General features: G+C 39.5%; 1 protein-coding gene across 2 annotated transcripts in view; it reads right to left on the reverse strand.

Annotated features, from left to right (window-relative positions):
• Positions 1-18,426, reverse strand: part of NSMCE2 (NSE2 SUMO ligase component of SMC5/6 complex) — a 134,384-nt gene that overhangs the window by 115,451 nt on the left and 507 nt on the right. Inside the window, exons 2-3 of one of the 2 annotated variants that reach the window (XM_075415572.1) lie at positions 16,647-16,746; positions 14,919-15,066 (exon numbers count right to left, since the gene is read on the reverse strand). In XM_075415572.1, coding sequence (XP_075271687.1) covers positions 14,919-15,051 — 133 coding nt within the window. In that variant the 5' untranslated portion in view covers positions 15,052-15,066; positions 16,647-16,746. Of the gene's footprint in view, positions 1-14,918; positions 15,067-16,646; positions 16,779-18,426 lie in introns of both variants that reach the window. The other variant, XM_075415573.1, reaches the window with a different exon arrangement.

Raw genomic sequence — 18,426 nt, forward strand, 5'->3', positions numbered from 1 at the left:
TTTTAGATAACTCTGTCCATAGCAGGAAAGAAGTAGCTTTGTGGGGGCCTCATGGCATTTAAAGAGACAGTTTTGAAAAAAAAGGAATATAAATTGAAACCGAGTGTGGAAGTGTTCTGTAACTAGAGAGGAAGAAGTAGAAGGGTCCCTCTGTTCAGTACTTAAACAGAACTAGTAAACTGTCCAATAGCTATCACACACTGTGTTATTAAAATAAATTAAATTCAGAACCATATGACTATGCTTGAGATTTGTGTAGCTGACACGTACTAGTTGAGAGAATTTTCTCCCCTTTACACTGATATGCTTTTGAATTTTGTTAAATTTAAAATCTGGTTTTCTATAAAAGTGACTGGGCCACATCTGTGCGCTACAGTAAATATGTTCAGTGGAGGAAAAGTCTTGCTTACCTTGAGATTACCTTGAGATATCAGTACAGACTACACACCTCCAACAAAGAATGGATAAAAGATTAATCTAAAAATACTGAAGAAATACAGAATTTGAATGACTGACGGCATACCTAATTCACTCAAAAAACAGCTGTGAATTAAATCCCTACCCACAAGCAATAAACTTTAAAAAAAAAAAAAGGCTTGTGAAAATGTCACATTAATCTACCCATACAGTAAGAAGTCTAGTCACCCACTGCTTACCAAGACGATTAGTAAGGAAATCACAAGTTAAACCTTATTCATCTGCTTAAGAAAAATAGGAAAGAGTTTGCAAGGTTGATTTAACTCAGAAGATATTATTGTCACTTGACATTTACATGCAATGTATAATTCCATTCCCACTTACAGTCTGGGGAAAGCCTGTTAAAATACTTCCTTAATGTGTGAACACTTCTTTGAATTGTGTTCATCTGCCACCTTCTCCTTAAGCCAGATGGCTCCTTTTGTTAAGCCTCTCTTAATACGAAAGTTCATTATATGTAATTTATGGAGCAGTTTGAGATTGTCACCTTCTATTGAGTGCTACAGCACATGCATATTTCAGAGCACTAAATAGCATTTGTTGATAACATCAAAAAAGCAAGGAGGTTCACACACACACACATATCCTGAACGACTCTAGCATGAGACTAATCAGAAAGACCACATGTCTTTTCTCATTTTCAGCCACGTGAACCAGTCCTTCGATTCATACGCCAGGCACTTCCCATTTGCAAAAGCTAACATCTTTGTGGAAACTACAGAAGTTGCTTACATGGGAAACATCATTAGGAAGGCATTTAAATCTCTCTCGTCATCTACAGCACAATCAGTGTACTGTCCGGCTTAATCCTTTTGCTGTGGCTTTCTTATTTCCTACCTCTTCATCTCCTTCATCACACATCTCTTTACCACCTGCTCCTTTCCCCTTCTCTTCCTCCTCAACTAGTTGCTCCATTCCTGCTCTTTTTTTTTTTCCTGAGCACTTGCTAGCCTGCTTTTTCATTCCTTCTCTATTAGCAAGTGATATCTTCCTGGTGATCACAATCTCTGGGGGGGTCACCTCCTACTTTCTCCCATCCTTTTATATAATAGCAGTTCTAATAGACTCCTGGCTGTTGATTGTCTTTTATTGGCATAAAGGTCCATTAACACACAAAAAACCCCAAACTGAAACAACAATAACATAAAAAGACATAAGCTCACCCGTCATTAAGAGTAGCTGCTATGTAGTGCAGAGTTTGTGAACTAACCTAACGCAAACAATGCCTGAAAGGGTGGCTGGAGCAGCAACGTGAGTGACGGCAGGTTACCTGGCTACTGCTGTATGCCCTACATGGAAAGCTGTGCTCTGTGACGCTCATGATGAATGCCAGACCTTTGTTCAATGTCTAAAGAGGGGTACAGGGATTGCTCTAATGTTTTGTTGTTTGCTTTTTTTAAAGTGGCTGATTGTATGCTGACAATTTTGCAGATGCATCCCTATCCTTATTTGGCACTTTATAGTGTGTAATTCGGACAAAGGCTCTTTCTAGGCAACAAGTGAGACTAAATCCTGCTAATTGCATTTTCTTTCAATAAGCTCTTTCAGTATTTCAAAGAAAGAGCAACACAAATTACTCAATGCCTGGAAAGTGTGACTTGCATCAAGGCTGACTAAAGCAGCTCGACTTGTGAAGTTTAAGTAAGAGATGCGAAAGGTGACTTGCTCATGACCTACCGCTACCATCCTGAAGATTTCTGAACACACTGAGCTCTTTGGTTATCAGACAGAAACATAAGATGCAGTGCCGGAAAACTGAAACAAAACTAATGAAAAAAGAAAATACAAGGCTGAACTGTTTACTCAGAGATGGGATGGATTCTCTGTCACTTTAGTTGACCTTTTGCTGGACTGTGGGTTTCACTGTAAATTTTCTTTCCATAAGCGGTTTTAGTAGCACGTTTTGAATCAGTGTAATATGTTCTCTCTTCACATAGTATTATTTACTGACCCACTAATAAACATCAGACTATCCTCCTGTAGATATGTGGCTGCAGGATCCACTCATCAATGTCATCTAAGTGCAAATCTTCACTTAGTGCCCTGTTTCTGTTTTAGTAGTGCAAACCATTTCATATCACCTATAACAGTTACTGAAGATGTGATACCTTCTACTTGTTCATTCACAAAAGGCAAAGATGACATCTTTGCTAGCCTGTTGCTTTCTGCTGCCTTTTCTTTCCCCTGCACACGTTTTTCCTGACTACCTATCTCCTATCTTTTCCAATCACCTACTGCCATTGCAGACAACTCACACTATTTCTAGACTCTTGCAACATTATTTCCACAAGCACAGAAGACACAAGCAACAACAGAAGTATCTACACAGGAGTTTGAGATATTCAGATGCTCATACACCCTCTCAAAACACTCGTGACACCTCTTTTTATTGAGGGGAAACGGATGCCTAGTGAACTGCAACGACTTGCCCAAGGCCACACGGTGCAATGCCAGTTTGGAAGCACAGTTGTTTCTAGCCTCAAGGCCTCAGCAAAATCAGAATTAGAGCATCTTACTTCTTTTATCTCTCTCATATAATGCTGTTATGAGTTGCTTGTTCTTCTTGAGAGAAAATGGGAAAGAAAACGAGAAGGGAAGCAAAAAAATCTACGACAATTATAATTAAAAATATTCTCAATCTACAATTTGGACAACCAACCTCTGCCTGTCCTCCAAAGGACAAAATTTTTTGTAGGTCTCAGAGTCAGGAATCATAAGGAACACACAAGTCTTTCATGTGATTCTGACTGATACAGTAAACATTCTGATTTAAATTATTGGAATTTAATCAGTACATATTATAATCTTCATTCTTCACTAGAGCATCAGCATGCTATATAATATTGGTGTAAATGGAAACTTATCATAAAACCTGGATTTGAGTCAGAGTGCATTTTTAAGTTTCGTTTCTTTAATTTTTACATGAAAGTATTAAAAACTTCTCATCACTAATTCTACATGCACTAACAAAAAAGTTATTTCAGTATCAAAAAAAAGAAAGGGGAAAAAATTAATTCTTGAATTCTTGAAGAGAAGAACAAAGAATAGAAAAGAAAAGAAAGGAAAAAGAAAAAAAAAAAAAAAAAAGAGCTGAGTGTCCTGGGTCTATTGGTAGGGAATCAAGATGAAGGTTTCAAAACAATCATGTCTACATAAACTCGTCTTTTCTGTCTTCACTAAACATCGAGAACACATCAGCGCAATGCTTACTTTTAACCCAGATAAATCTTTCTCCAATGGAAAGAATCAAGAAAAGAAATACAATTGCTTTATACTCCTCATCTTTCTGAATGCTGCCATCTCCAGATTTTCTACTTTTGTGAGTTCCTAATCCCTCCCTAGTTATTTAGGCACACAATTAGATCACTGAAAACTAAATGCTGATCTACTTAAATTGATAAAAATTAAAACCTTCAGAGTAGGTTCTTCAAAGCCCACACTACTTTCTATATATACTATGTGCCTCTACATTTAAATAGGAGCTAGCAGTATTTTCTTATTGCCACATTTCTGTGGCAGAAATATGATGATAAGAAAGTGACAGATTAATATACTACAGAGAATATTTTCATACAGTAAATTACTCAGATAAAATATTCCTCTCTGGCTTTTGTTCAAAGAGGTTGATTTATCTTTGTGCTGAAGAGCCCACACAAGACCTCTGCAGTACTTCATAGTATTCTGAAGCTGAAACAGACCATTAGGATCATCTATTCTGATCTCATGCATAGTAGAGGCCAAAGAACCTCACCCAGCAATTTCAAGCCTATAACTTACAGCTGTAAACTCACTCATTCTCTCAAGGTTAACATCACTAGTGTGCAGAGGGTCTGTAAAAAGGTCTATACAGCATTTAAATCCCACTTATGATCTATTTTGAAGACTGCTGAGAATTTATGAGGTCTAGGACACAGAGAAATTTATAGTGACTAGGGGTACATGAAGTCACCCACCAGGTGACTGCAAACCTCCCCAACTCATCATGACCTTTAGGGGAGAAAATTATCCGCTTCCTTAGGAAAATACATAAGAAAAAAGTATAAATATGCACACATATGTATTTGAAATCAGACACTGTGAATACCATCTACTGAAACACGAGAAATAAAAATTGCGCAGTTTTCATCCGAGCACTCAAAAGGGTTCTGACAAAAACCGAGACTGTCCAGAGGACGACCTTCTGTTCAGGTGCAAGCTGTCAGTACATCTCCATGAGAACGCACTGAAGACAGTTATTCAGCAAGCTAGCTTTCAATCAAGACTGGATTTCACTCTGAATGGTACTCTCTCATTTAACCACAACATACCAGCTTCATGCAAGAATAATTGTACAGAACGCAATGATCTGTATTACACAGGACGTCAAACCAGTAGATCATGCTGGTCCCAAACAGCCATAAAAATCTATGATCTGGTAACACAAATTCTCTTTCTCCACTATTAATCTTCATCCTCCATCTATGTTTTAGTGCTACTAAATGCAAGAGTGCTGTGATATGGCACCAACACCTCGAGCTCCATCTTAGGAGCGCATTCTGTAGGGCCAAGGAGTGGAGCGCAGCGGGTGAAGGAGTAACGGCTGAAGCTGCAGGAAAGCCATTGCTGCCACCTAATGGGTTTCTCCTTCCTTCCAGGACTGCACAAGTCAAGCAACAAAGATACTGGGAGGTACCCAGCTTACTGAGTACCCAAAACAAAAGAGAGCCAGCAGAACAAAAAGCATGCTGCTTAATACAGCTATTTTTCCCTCACTGCACTGTGTTCTTTTCACAGTCAAAATTCCAGCTAGGAAATGTTTCTTCCCACTTTGTAAGATTACAGACTATGGTTAGGGTGGGTTTTGGATAAATATAAAAGAGCACAAATCTTTCATTACAAGTCGTATTTTTCCAGATTTTGAAACAAGGAACATTTCCAAATTCTCATTTTTCAGGCAGCTTCTTTGAAGAACAGCCCTCAGACTCAACCAGTGTATTCCAGCAATGGGCTCATCCTGGCTATAAATGTTGTAAGTAATTTTTACACTGTAATTACTGAAGCACAAAGGTAGGACAAAAAATTAATCCAACCTTCTCTTCCCAAAATTTTGGTATTGAACAGCATAATGCACAAAATGTAAATATTTTGTCTTCAGAAAAGCATTTCACAGGAACTTAACCAGCCTTTTTTTTTTTTCAAAAAATAAAATTACTCAAAGAAGAAATACTTAGAAATGTGACACCATTTACCTTCCTACTTGAAGAAAACCTACACATCTTCCTCACTGTTAGTTGAAAGGTTAAATACCTATAAAACAATTCAAGAAGCACAACATAATAGAGGACAAGCGTAAGTTAGGATAAAAAAGAACATCTTTCCTAAAAGGATGAATCTTAAGCAGGCGATTTGAAGGAAAGAAAAATTAGTATTTTTGAGAAAGAGAATCTGAAACATTTTATCTCACATACCCCAAAATACAAGTTTACTTTAAACAACAGGAAAAGAACCTTCCGAAGAAGAAAGATGTAATTTTGGCGCCTACACTGAGTTTGTGCATGCCACCAATTAGTACCACAGACATCGGTGTAGCAACAAAGCAGACCAGTTAACAAACAGCTTCTGGCAGACAAATGCCTGGGGTTAGAAAGAAACTTCCTCTGTGAACAGCTTGGTAGCATGAGGGAATTTTTGCAGCTCCACAGGAAGCATCTGGCAGAGGTTAACACAGAAGGGTTACTGAACCTCATGGATCACTGGTCTCTTCATTTTCCACGCTACCTTCTCTCCTAGCTAGCAAACATTCTAGTACAGCAAGCATCAGTGAGAAGTCATTTATCTCCAGGATAGACTTTGACATTCTACACTTGCTTTCTCCAACAAGAAAAAAAACCAGTAAATATCCTGCAACCCTTACTTGGAATTTACTCTAACCTGAAGACAAAGTAAATTCTGAGAGCCTGAGACACACTCTTGGGGGTTTCAAATCCAGGTAAGATTGTTCCCTCATGTCCATAAAGAAGTAATGGATTGCTCAATTCTAATGCTATTCCTACACTGCATATAAAGCTGTTTGCTATTTGCTTCCCATGAGCACCTTCACAGATATATGGGCTCACAAGGCAAAAAAACAAGGTCTGATTCCTCACGCAGGGTCCCTACAACACAGGCCAAAGCTTTGTCCATTTTGAGGTGGAGAGCAACCTAACAAAACCAGAATTCATATGCAAAGGAAGGTAGGGTGTGCAAGAAGACATCTTGATATAGCTTATCTTCCCTGGACAAGAACAGGATAGCAAGGCGAAGTTTAATCCTGCTCAGTTCCCTGAGCAGACCCTCATGCTACCTCTTACTCAAGCAGGTTGCAAAGCGTCATTCTAGCCTATATACTATACCCTGCTCTCAGGACAAGTACCTTTTGTTTTATTTTTATGGAGCACAATGATCTCAGACACCATGGAAACTAAAAGAGCGTGAGAATTTTAGAAGCACAGGTGTCAGCAGGTTTATTTCTGGATCCCAAAACAATCACATCATGGTCATTTCATGCACAAGAACTTTGCCAATGTTAAGACTCATGTTATGTGATGGTACCACAGGAATCCTACATTTGAATTTTCAATGAAAAATAAACTAGAAAAAAAAAGAACAAAGGAAACAAATTAACCAAAGCATTTTATATTCAAACACAGCTACAGAGTCCATCCTTACAGTGGAGTTTTCACCATTCCAAGTAGAAGTTTTAGGTTAATGACAGAGAAACTTCCATGGAAAGGTCCCCTGCTCTCAGCAATGAACAAACTTACAAGTTTGACTGTTTGTTACAGGTTGCTGCAATGTGTTTAGAAAGCCACTGCACGTACGAAACTATTCTTTTATCCATATTCTATGCATATTCCATAGAAACTCATGAATCAACCGTCTGTTAAAAGGTTGCTAATAATTTCATACAACTAGGCTGACTGCTGTGTCTCTATTCTCTACACTCCTTCCTATGCCAATAAGAGTCAGCAGTGTTTAGAGTGACTCCTGTTTAACACCATTTTAAAAGAGCAGGGAGAGGAATCAAAGCGCTCTGGGTAATCTCTCAACGCTAAATCCACACTGAAAAAAGATTCTGCATTACCAGCTACTGTCTAGCCAGCATTTAACAGGCTTCATGACACAAGTGGATCCCAAGCAATACGGAGAAGAGAAAGCAGTCAGTAAAGGGAGGGCATTGCACAGGTGAGATGCAGTGCAGCACCCACGAAGAAAAGCGCAGAGGCAGCTCTGGGGCAAGGGGAGCAGACAACCGGGATAAGCAGCCGGATTTGAGGTAAGCTCTGCTGGCAGAGCGAGCAGGTTACGCAATAGGAAACGAGCAGACAAGCAGGAAAAGCCAGAGCTGTATGTAAAGGGCTAACTTATTCTGGGGCACATGCCAAAGAATCCTATCACTAACACTCTGTAAGACCCACGGGCCTGCCCTGTACGTAATGCTGAGCAGAAAAGTCCTTCAAAGTGTGGAGAACGAGGGGAGGAATTTTCACGCAGACCCTGATATTACTATGGGAAGGTCACTACTGTGTAATACAGATGGCAAGCAGCCACGGGCAGCAGCTGACCATGACATTTTTAGGGCAAGTTTTTTAAGCAAAAGAAAAGCAGCTCATTTTTTTCCCCAAATAAGATCAGAGTTCAGGTGCAATAACTGCTTTGCACCCAGCTGTTCTACGCTCCAGGGCCTCTGCACTTTACAGCGGGAACGTGATGTGTGGTTCGAAGAAAGTCCCAGACATCCAGGAAGCATCTTGCTCTCCACTTGAAAACCTGTTCAGCTAAACAGACAAAACCCCTTCTGTTAATGCTTTAAAATGCTTTCAGAAGTGTTATGCTAAGAAATTCTTATCATCTTGTCTGTAGCTGGCACACTCTCCAGCCCTCCCGATTATTTCCCACTTGTACTGGACATTCCTCCCAGTCTCGCACAGCTTTGGCTCCAGCGACAAAAGCAACGGCCCCTCTAAAGAGCAAGCTGCTGGGCTGGAAGCCTGCAGATGACCATGAGTTAGTCTTCTTTGTTCCGGTATCTACAGCTCTCTCTACTTCACAGTCCCATATTCTTGAGAAAGTTCTGCTGCTTTCTCCCAAGGAGTCAGATAAAACTGCCATCCTCTGCGAGCTGAAAGAACTCACAGCTGATAACTCTGAGCAGAGCCGGGAATGGATGCCTGTCTAGGATATGGCAGACCTACACTGGGCGAGCATATCTGTATGTTACCAGCACATCAGTCATCACACACAGCAGGTTACACTAATTCAAAAACAGAGATTAAGACTTATCCTTCAAGTATTTCACCTGGACGTCCAGCAGTGCTTTTTAACTCTACAGAACTTACTTTAGTTTAAGTAAAGACAGTTCAGCAACCAAGAGAAGTTCAATTAGCAGTGCAAATAGCTGTTCCTCAGTGTGTCAACCTATCAATACGGGGCTTAAACTTCAATACTAGGAACATTACAATCGAGAGACACTGCTGAACAAGTACTGACTTAGTGAATTCTTTTTTCACACCACTAAAGCTCAAAACCAGACTGAGGCTAAATTTAGGAATATGCAAATTATAGCAGAATTTAGATGATTTTACTTGCATTGTAAGTGATTTCAAACAGTGTCACCTTCAAATTCACGCATCTATTAGGACTCCAACCCAGCAAAGGATATAAGCATGTGATTCAGCTTTAAAATATACAGACCACTCCGAAAGCTGGTGAACCACTCAAGAATTTCAGTGTATCCTTTCCTTCTGTATTTTGCTAGGCTGGTCCACAGAACATCAAAGAGTATTTTGAGCATGAGGAGGACATACTGAAACCAACTGTGCACAGTCTGTTTTTCTGCTTACATGTTTTTTTATATAGTAACATCTTTAAATGTTTCTATACCACAATGATATTCTTGAAAGAAAAGAAAACCACAACATTTAGATAATGTCAGCATCTAAAGATAATTGGCAAAAAGACTGAGATGGACATAAAACTTCTCTTTCTAACTCGTTAAATGAAATTAGCTTTTAAATAGGCTGTTTGACATTCAGTTTGGTGAAACTAGTTTTCACCTCTAAATACAGATCCTTAATCCTTTACAGGATCTTTTTAGACTTTGTCTCTTTGCCAGCACATGCTCACAACACCATGAACATGCTCAACGCTAAAAGTCTGCAGATTCTCAATGGACAGGGAGGTCTTAATCGACAGTTTAACTTCATGGACATCAACAAAGTTATCTGAAAAATAAAAGGTTTTCAAGATCAGATGCATTAAAATTATTCTTCACCTAAATTAACAGCAGTAACAGAAACTCTGCCTTATTTTGCTAGAGATCATACACGTTCATAAATGAGCAATGACTGACATAAATATTTAACACTAGTAATTTTTTTTCATAAATCTATACAGGACCAGAACAAAACAGATGTAAATGTACTAGTGGACTAAGCAACAGAATTGCTGATGAAATTAAGACTTGGTTAAGCGCAGTTTTGGCAATGGACCTTCCAGTAGTCTAAGTATCTCATCCCTACAGCACATGGTGAACAGTGGATTCCTCAGAGGACAGAGACTTGGTAGTCACTGGGGTTACAGCTAACTTAAGATTTATCTCCAGAGTGCAGCAGCAGTGAACAAAATGCTAGAAAGCACAAAAGAAATGGGAGGTAATACAAAGCTGGGAACAGATTCTGAACAGTTCTGTTATTCGAGGCCTCACAGTCGTTTCAGACTTTTTTAATTCTACTGTGAACTATCTTCCTTTTGATTTCTTCATGTGAGGTCTGTTATTATTTACAATTCCAAGTAAAAAATCCATACTTCCATATTATCTCTTACTAGGATTCACAAAACATCTCACAGCGTCAAACAAAGCTTAAATGGACAGGAATAATTTTAAAATTACTATTGTGGACTGCAAAGAGATGTCAAGAGAACTACATGCATAAGTAGAGATGAATGTGAATCTGCCTAGAAATACTGGGTATTAAATATTTCTATTATTCATATGATACAGAAAACCATTATTTTTATTAGTATTATTCTTTTGCAGAAAGTAGCAAAACTTTGTTCAAGGTTATGGAGAATTAGATTAATTGGCACATTCTGTCCTAAATTTCAAAATGTGGGACCATGTGATGAGAGGCTATTAATCCTTAGGTCTTCAAAGTCATCTTGAATTGCAATTTATGTTCGTGAAACTGATTCCCTCACTTTTCTAGATTTCTCTGACCGCTATTTATTGCAGAGCTACAATGTTTAATTATTTAAATGAACCCTTCCTCCCCCAACAATTTCTCTAACAGTTGTTCATACTCCTCCAAACAGATTTGTCCAGTGAGACTACTTTATCTTTCCAGAACAGAAAGTCAAAGCTATAGGCGAAAATCCCATGTTAATAGAAAGTTCTGAGCACAATCAATGCACAGGAGGAAAAAAAGAAAAGCAAAGAACCCAAAGCCTGAGAACTACATCCAAACTAGAAGGCTCTGTTGTTATTGCCAGAAAGTAATGGCCTCATCTAAGAGCTCTATGAAGAGCAAAAGTGTTCATTTTTCAGAATATAATGAATAGACGTACATAGGGCTCTTAAGACAGAATAAATTTAACTACAGGAGCACAGTAATGAGCAGTAGGCACAGTAATCAATGGTAGCATCAGTACATGCACTGGCTTGCAGCCATGCCACCTTTACCCAGAAACAGAGAAATTCCATTTAAGCAGGACTGAAGTGAGTCAGTAGGTAGACAGCAGCTTCCTAAAAGGAATTATGGAGGGGAGAGAAAGGATAGTCTAAATTCAACAGGAGGCATTCTCTATATGCAATTACTGTTCAACTGAAAACCCAGCATTTGTTTTAGTTCTGAAACTTTCAAACATTATGTCAAAATGAAGATGTGAAAGATCTATTTTAATATTTATTCATAAGTAAGCAATTTCATCGAATGTCCCTGATGTCCAGCTCAGAAACCTCTATCTTCTCTAATAAAACTTTCTCATTTGTTTCAGTCGGAGGAAGTTTTATTTTTCTCTTTTGGATTATGATAGTTATAATGTTTCTATATAATAACCATTATTCACCCAAAAGTTTCATTTCAGTGGTGATGAAGTAAGCAATCCCACTAACCATTATTTACCTCCCAGAGAGCTGAGAGGCTTAGCCAGTGTTTGCAAAGCACCTGAGATGTCTAAAAAAAAAAGGTTACTACAGGTTATGAAGTTACTATAAATGATGGAATATCTGAGCCAATTCCTGCCCACAAGTCTGGCACCTCTTCCTATCAGTAGCCCTCTGGTTTCACAATCAAAAAAGCAGTTGCATTCCCTCTTTATCCTGTGTAACACTACCACCACGTGTTTACAAAGCTTAAATTCAAAATTGTTCTGGGAGGATTGTATAGCTTTCATAACCACTGTAAGAGTTCCTTGGCCTCTGGATGGTTTAACCGGAGAGGGCTTTAGGCTACTCAAAGGTCATGGCCAGATCAACAGACAGGTAAATAGGTCAGTCTCTTCTCAGTACTTTTTGTAATTTCAGTGAAGTACTGCTTACTTCCTATCTTCTTCTGCCCCCTAGTGAGCTCTGATTTTCACTCCACCTGAACAATCCTGGGGCTGCTTTACAACTTACACACATACAAAAGTGCTAAAACACTAAAGTCTTTTCTTTGTACATGCTTTACAAGTGTTCTTCCTATCGTTCTCCCCTGAATACGTCAGAAACTAAAGAGCCTTTCTAGCCCTACAGTGCTAATATGCAGGGAAAGGATTTTTACTGAACAGGGAAACGCCCACAAAATCGGCATACTATAAAATCCCCTTAGGCATGTCAAAGAAAACTTATATTTGTTAATTTATATTTCTCTGCTTTATTAGAGCGCTGAAGTTAGAAAAAAATCAAACATTTTTTCACAAATCACTGTTTAACTCTTAAAAAAAAAAAGCAAAGAACTATAGTGTTTGCTGCCTAGAAAGTATCTCGAATACAGCACCACCAGAGCAAATCCACTACCACCCAGTTAGATCTTTTGATCTAACTTAGCATCAGGTACATTTATAGGAAGTCCCTCCATGACACTGCCTTAAACAGCAGCCAGTCATGCAAACACTACTGTGTGCTAATTAATAAATATGCCTACAAGTAAATGTTTTCAGGATTGGGCTTGTGGAGAACAGCAATAAAGACAGGAAACAGACATCACTTACTGCACTAACTTTGCCTGCCTTTTCAGTTATTTATCTTCAAATGTCAATGTAACTTCTCTCATGTACGTGCTACGAAAATTTTTGGTACTGTTCCCAAAAAACAGCATTGTCCAGTATGAAAGTCCAAAGGAACAAACTATGTTCACACAGAATTCTTTGCTGCTACAAAGCAATAAAACCTGTCAGAAGCTGGACAGTTAAATTTTGTAACGGTAATTAAAACAAATTGCAAATGGGATGGGAAAAAGAATGCAGAAATGTATCATCTAACGCTGCCTCAAAATTAAATTAACATTTTGCCTCAGAACATGAAGGAAAAGCGGGATAGATGAGTAACAATTCTAGAAACAGAGCTTGTCACATACAAGTTAGAGGTAACAGCTGAACAGTCAAGTATAGCAGATCAGATGATGCTAACTACAACGCCGAAGGTACTTGTTTATCAAAAGTATGTCATGCCACAGAAACCCTGTATCTTTCTTGATGGCATTGTGTAAGGAACATCAGAACCTGAAGTGCAAGTGGAGTAGTCAGGGGAGTTAAAACTGAACTTTATAAGTAGCTTCACTCATTTGTTCCGTGTACAAATGTAGAAGTGAAGACAACTATTGTAAGTGAAAAGCTAACACCATAACAGCAGACCAAAGAAGTATGCAGTACAAACACAAGTCTGGAATACCTTTTCTGCAGAGCAATGGGATGGACTTTGTTAAAAAGTCATGCTTGACAATTCTGTAACTATGATTCTACAGGAGAATTGCCCCTGCTAAAATAAAATGAGTGTTATGGTCTAGGAGCTCTTCTTCAGTCACACGATCATAATTTAACTGTAAAATGACCATAGGTATTTCATCAAGAGTAATCTCCTCCTCTCAGGACAGAACGCTAAATATGGTCCTCTTGATTACTGAATGAAACAGACAAAATAATTTCAAGGTTTTAATTAAAGATTAATGTGTCAGACGCAGGTAAGTGAAGAAGGTAACAACATTTCCTAGGAGTATAATGCACAAGCTACCAGCTGCAGACCTGCACAGTGGAGCTTCAGTTGCCTTTCACCCCTCCAAATGGAAATGCAACAGGGGCTTATATTGAAAGGCGAAATTAATCAAAGCTTTTAACTTTTGTACAAATAACTAATATCTGTAGATTGTTCTGCGGTCTTTGGACTGAAAGAATTCAGTACTTTCAGTGTATTTCCATGTATTGCTTCCGGCAAAGCAGGAGACATGGTGACTGCAAAAGCAGAGAGGAAACAGAACTGGTTATACCCGTTTAACCTCAAAGGGAATCCCCAGCTGACTGTTGAGGCAAGCTTTACATTTCCTCTACCCGGCTAGAAATGACATGTGAATTGTTTCTGACAGCAGTATCAATAAAAAGGTCAAAGGAGAGAGAACTATCACACTAGGCAGAGAGAAAAGCATTCATCTTGACTGTACACAAACCTTGGCTTAGTTGAGTGCAAGATTTATAATGAACAGCAAAACTTTTGTTTCAGAGGATTCTCACTTTCCACTTACAATTAAAACTATTAGGGCTTTGGAGCTTTAAAGTTTTTTTATTTTTCCCAAGTTAAAACATTATCACATATTCAAGAAGATAGAGAAATGGGATGCCTAATATTTGTCTTTAAAAAGCAGCTTTGCAGTGCACCTGTTGCTGTGAAATAGCAATGATGAGACTGTTAGAAGTGATTACAGATCTAAGGTGCTCCACTTTGCAAGTGTCCAAACTGAAGCACCCTAAAAGGGCCTGATTTTCAGCAAAGAAAGAGACAGCACTTCAAAAAATCGCATCCCCTAACAGGTGTCTCAAGCTTTGTAATCAAAATCACTAACATTATTTTAATATACCTTGCCCTAAACATCAAATAAAACACAGACAAAGAAGCAGTAGTAGAATGAAAAGTCATTTTATTCACCCACTTAAGAGGCCTTCTCCATCTCATTCAGCAAGGTTAAAGTTTTTACAAAGCTGTAGGGTAACAACCACTGGAATGCAATTAATCTTCGGTGTTACAAAAGCTGGGACAATGTTTCCCTGGTATTTACATTTTCACTGAATTTATCATTTAAGACAATAAAGTGACTAGAATGCAAACACCCTGGTCTAGCCAGAAGAGCTACAGTTCCTGTAATCAAGATAGATATTAACACTAAGTCAAAATACATAGGCCTAGGACTCATCTGTCAGATTTCAGGATGCAATACAAGAGAGAATATACTTACTGAAACTTTCCACAAGGTCAAGGGCAACGTGAGTAGCAATATCCATTCCAGTATTTATGTAAGACTGGCAGTTTTTCAGAGATGAAAGAGAGGAATCCACAGAGTTGAATGAGATTCTTGCACCACCTGGCATCTTGAAATCGTTACTCTGCAAACAACAGATACAACATTTTGAATGCAGTTTGCACCCAAAGAATCTGGGACAGAAAACATAAGTACAGATAGCTAACCATCAAGCAGTGTCAACAGAGCCACTGGAACATCGGAGAGCAGGGATGAAATCTTAGCTCCCAAGATACCAGTAATTTCAGCGGAACTGCAATTCACCAGTGGTTCTCAATTCACCTCCTATTCACTCTTAAGCAAAACTACACCACAAAAAGCAGCTTGCATTCCTCATCTCTGCTCATTCCTATGGCTAAACCACAACGAGGTTCAAACTCTATTATTACATTCACCTGGAAATTACTGCTCTATTTCAGATCCACATGCCCAAAAACTTGGCTATGTTTTCTAGGCATATTATCAATTAGGCTAGAAAGAAATATGACTTCTTGCATCCAATCCAGTCTCCCAGACTACAAGCCTGTTTCAACAGTTAGCCCTTGGAAAAAACAATCTAATAAAGGGCAACTGTTCTAAAACTGTATTTAACAGCAAATCAGCTAGCATAATTTTTAAATAAAAGCCCACCTTACAAATGGTGCCTACTTCGCCCAAAGATGTCACACATTATTAGTACCAGCGTCCCATTAGCACAGAATAGTGTCACACGATAATCGTGTTTATCTTCTTTACCACCATCTTCCTTTCCAATAGAGATGTATCACCTACAGCCTTGCGAGGTTTAACTGCTTCTCCTCCATCATTAATAAAACCTTCAAGTGGGTTTGCTTACACTATGCCTACCCACAGTGTCCACATCAGCTCGTTTCTTCTCTTCCCTCTTCATACTTTGCCATAACTCGTTTGGACAACATGTAGCTATTATAAGAAGCATGAGACCCGAGTGAAGAATTTTATACTTTAAAAAGTATAAAAAGTACAAAATATACTTTAAAAAGTACAAAATTTAAAATGTTCAGCTTTAGATACACAGTTGTTCACAAAAAAACCCCACAAAAGTCTTGGACAGACAGAAATACTGCATTAGTCCATGTAAAGAGTAACTGGTCATGTTCCAGGACTATACTGAGATCATATTAGGGGAGGGAGGGAAGGGAATCCACAACCAAATTTGGGGTATAGCACAAGTTTTATCTCAATCATACATAAAATAACAAGGGGATGAGTTGTTCTATCAACAGTAGCCTTCAACAGGCTATAATCCAACAGAAATCTAGAAAGTATCTAAACAGAAAAGACGTACCTTTGCCCAAGCTTTGCATACCTGAGGCTGTATCTCCCTCTGCTACTCTCCTTGGGATTCCAGAACTACGTCTTGCACCCTTCCTAACTTGAACAACATTGCCGCATTCCTGGCAAGTATCACAGACTACAAGACCTGAATACCTGCTGTCACACTCTCTTCTCTCCTAATGTCTTCTTTCATATCTTTTTCTTTTTTTTCCATTTAAAAAACGTGCACTCAAGACCATATTTTCTGACACCATTTTTGGGCCATGTGCTTCCTACAACATTTGAACAACAGTTCAAGTTCACCACTTGAACTTCTGAATTACATGCCAATTGCTTTTCTCTCTACCCCCTTCTAAAGGTGTATCTTACCACAGAGAACGCAGCAGCCTTCAACAACAGCTCCAGTTATGTCAGCTCACGCTTTCCCCACCAAAAGACAGTGACTGCTCTCCTTAGATATCTTCAGAGGCTGTCAAACCAATAACAGAAGACAAAGAATTCCTTGAAAGTAAAGGAAAAGGATGCTCTTAAAGATTTAATAATTACTGCTTTCAGCTGTTACATTATTTAACTTTTTTAAAACACCTGTTTGCCATCTTAACAAGACTGTATAGAACCTCTGTGATCCAAATATAGACTACTAAATAGTCACGCAAAACCACGTTAGCAGCTTTATCTTTCTGGGCCCATTTAGTGCAAGTAAAACAGTAAGAAACTAATTCCCTTCTTGAACTTCGTAAATCTCGCTCACTGAGAAAGCCTGTTGTGCTTTTGGAAATTTCACAGATACCCACTGTGAAAGGCAGGAATCTGAAAAAAACAACAGTGAAAAGTTAAAAAGGCTTCTTCATTTTCCTGACATTTGTAGAAGCACTGAGCGAACTACACAGGAACATAAGTTACCGTTTACAATATTAAATCATACCACTGCATTTTCCTCTCAGTTCGTCTTTTGGAAAGCAATTTCACAGAATCACAGAATAGTAGGGGTTGGAAGGGACCTCTGTGGGTCATCTAGTCCAACCCTCCTGCCGAAGCAGGGTCACCTACAGCAAGCTGCACAGGACCTTGTCCAGGCAGGTCTTGAATATCTCCAGAGAAGGAGACTCCACAGCCTCCCTGGGCAGCCTGTTCCAGTGCTCTGTCATCCTCAGAGGGAAGAAGTTCTTCCTCATGTTCAGACGGAACTTCCTGTGCCTCAGTTTGTGCCCATTGCCCCTTGTCCTGTCACTGGGCACCACTGAAAAGAGCTTGGCCCCATCCTCCTGACACCCACCCTTCAGATATTTGTAAGCATTTATAAGGTCCCCTCGCAGCCTTCTCTTCTTCAGGCTGAACAAGCCCAGTTCCCTCAACCTCTCCTCGTAGGGGAGATGTTCCAGTCCCCTCATCATCCTCATAGACCTCCGCTGGACTCTCTCCAGTAGCTCTTCATCTTTCTTGAACTGGGGAGCCCAGAACTGGACACAGTACTCTAGATGAGGCCTCACTAGGGCAGTGTAGAGGGGAAGGAGAACCTCCCTATGGCTTTCATAGAGCCATAGGATAGATTGGGTTGGAAGGGACCTTTAGAGTTCATCTAGCCCAACCCCCCTGCAGGGAGCAGGGACACCTTCAACTGGACCAGGTTGCTCAGAGCCCCATCCAACCTGGTCTTGAATGTTTCCAGGGATGGGGCCTCCACTGTCTCTCTGGGCAACCTGTTCCACTGTAGGCACTCTTGGACAAATTTTCCTTTATTTTTAAGAAATAAAAGATTATTTTTCTTAGAAACTGCTTATGATCCCAAGCAAAGATTTCACTCGTGAATCTTCTAGGCGAATTCTTGAACTCCAGCTCTCAGCTGCCCATTCTGCCCCCAGAGGCAAAGCCACACTCCTCCCTGGAAGGGGTTTCAGAGGGGTGAGTCAAAGCACTCTTCTTGGCCAGGAAGGTCATCCATGGGGACATCAATGAAGCACCCAAAATCGACAGCCCCCACCCCCCTCCCTTCTGTAAAACACAACCAGCAGAATCAGAGTTGGAGAGGAGACCAAGCGAGATGGCCGAGGTGGGTTTTTTCGCTTCCAACAGTAAGTGATCCAGTGGCCCAGACCGGATTACCAGGCAGCAAACTTCAGCTACACTTCCTGCCCTGCCGCTTATTTTG

The sequence above is a fragment of the Opisthocomus hoazin genome, chromosome 3, assembly GCF_030867145.1.
Source record: "Opisthocomus hoazin isolate bOpiHoa1 chromosome 3, bOpiHoa1.hap1, whole genome shotgun sequence".
In the NCBI taxonomy this organism is placed as follows: Eukaryota; Metazoa; Chordata; class Aves; order Opisthocomiformes; family Opisthocomidae; genus Opisthocomus; species Opisthocomus hoazin.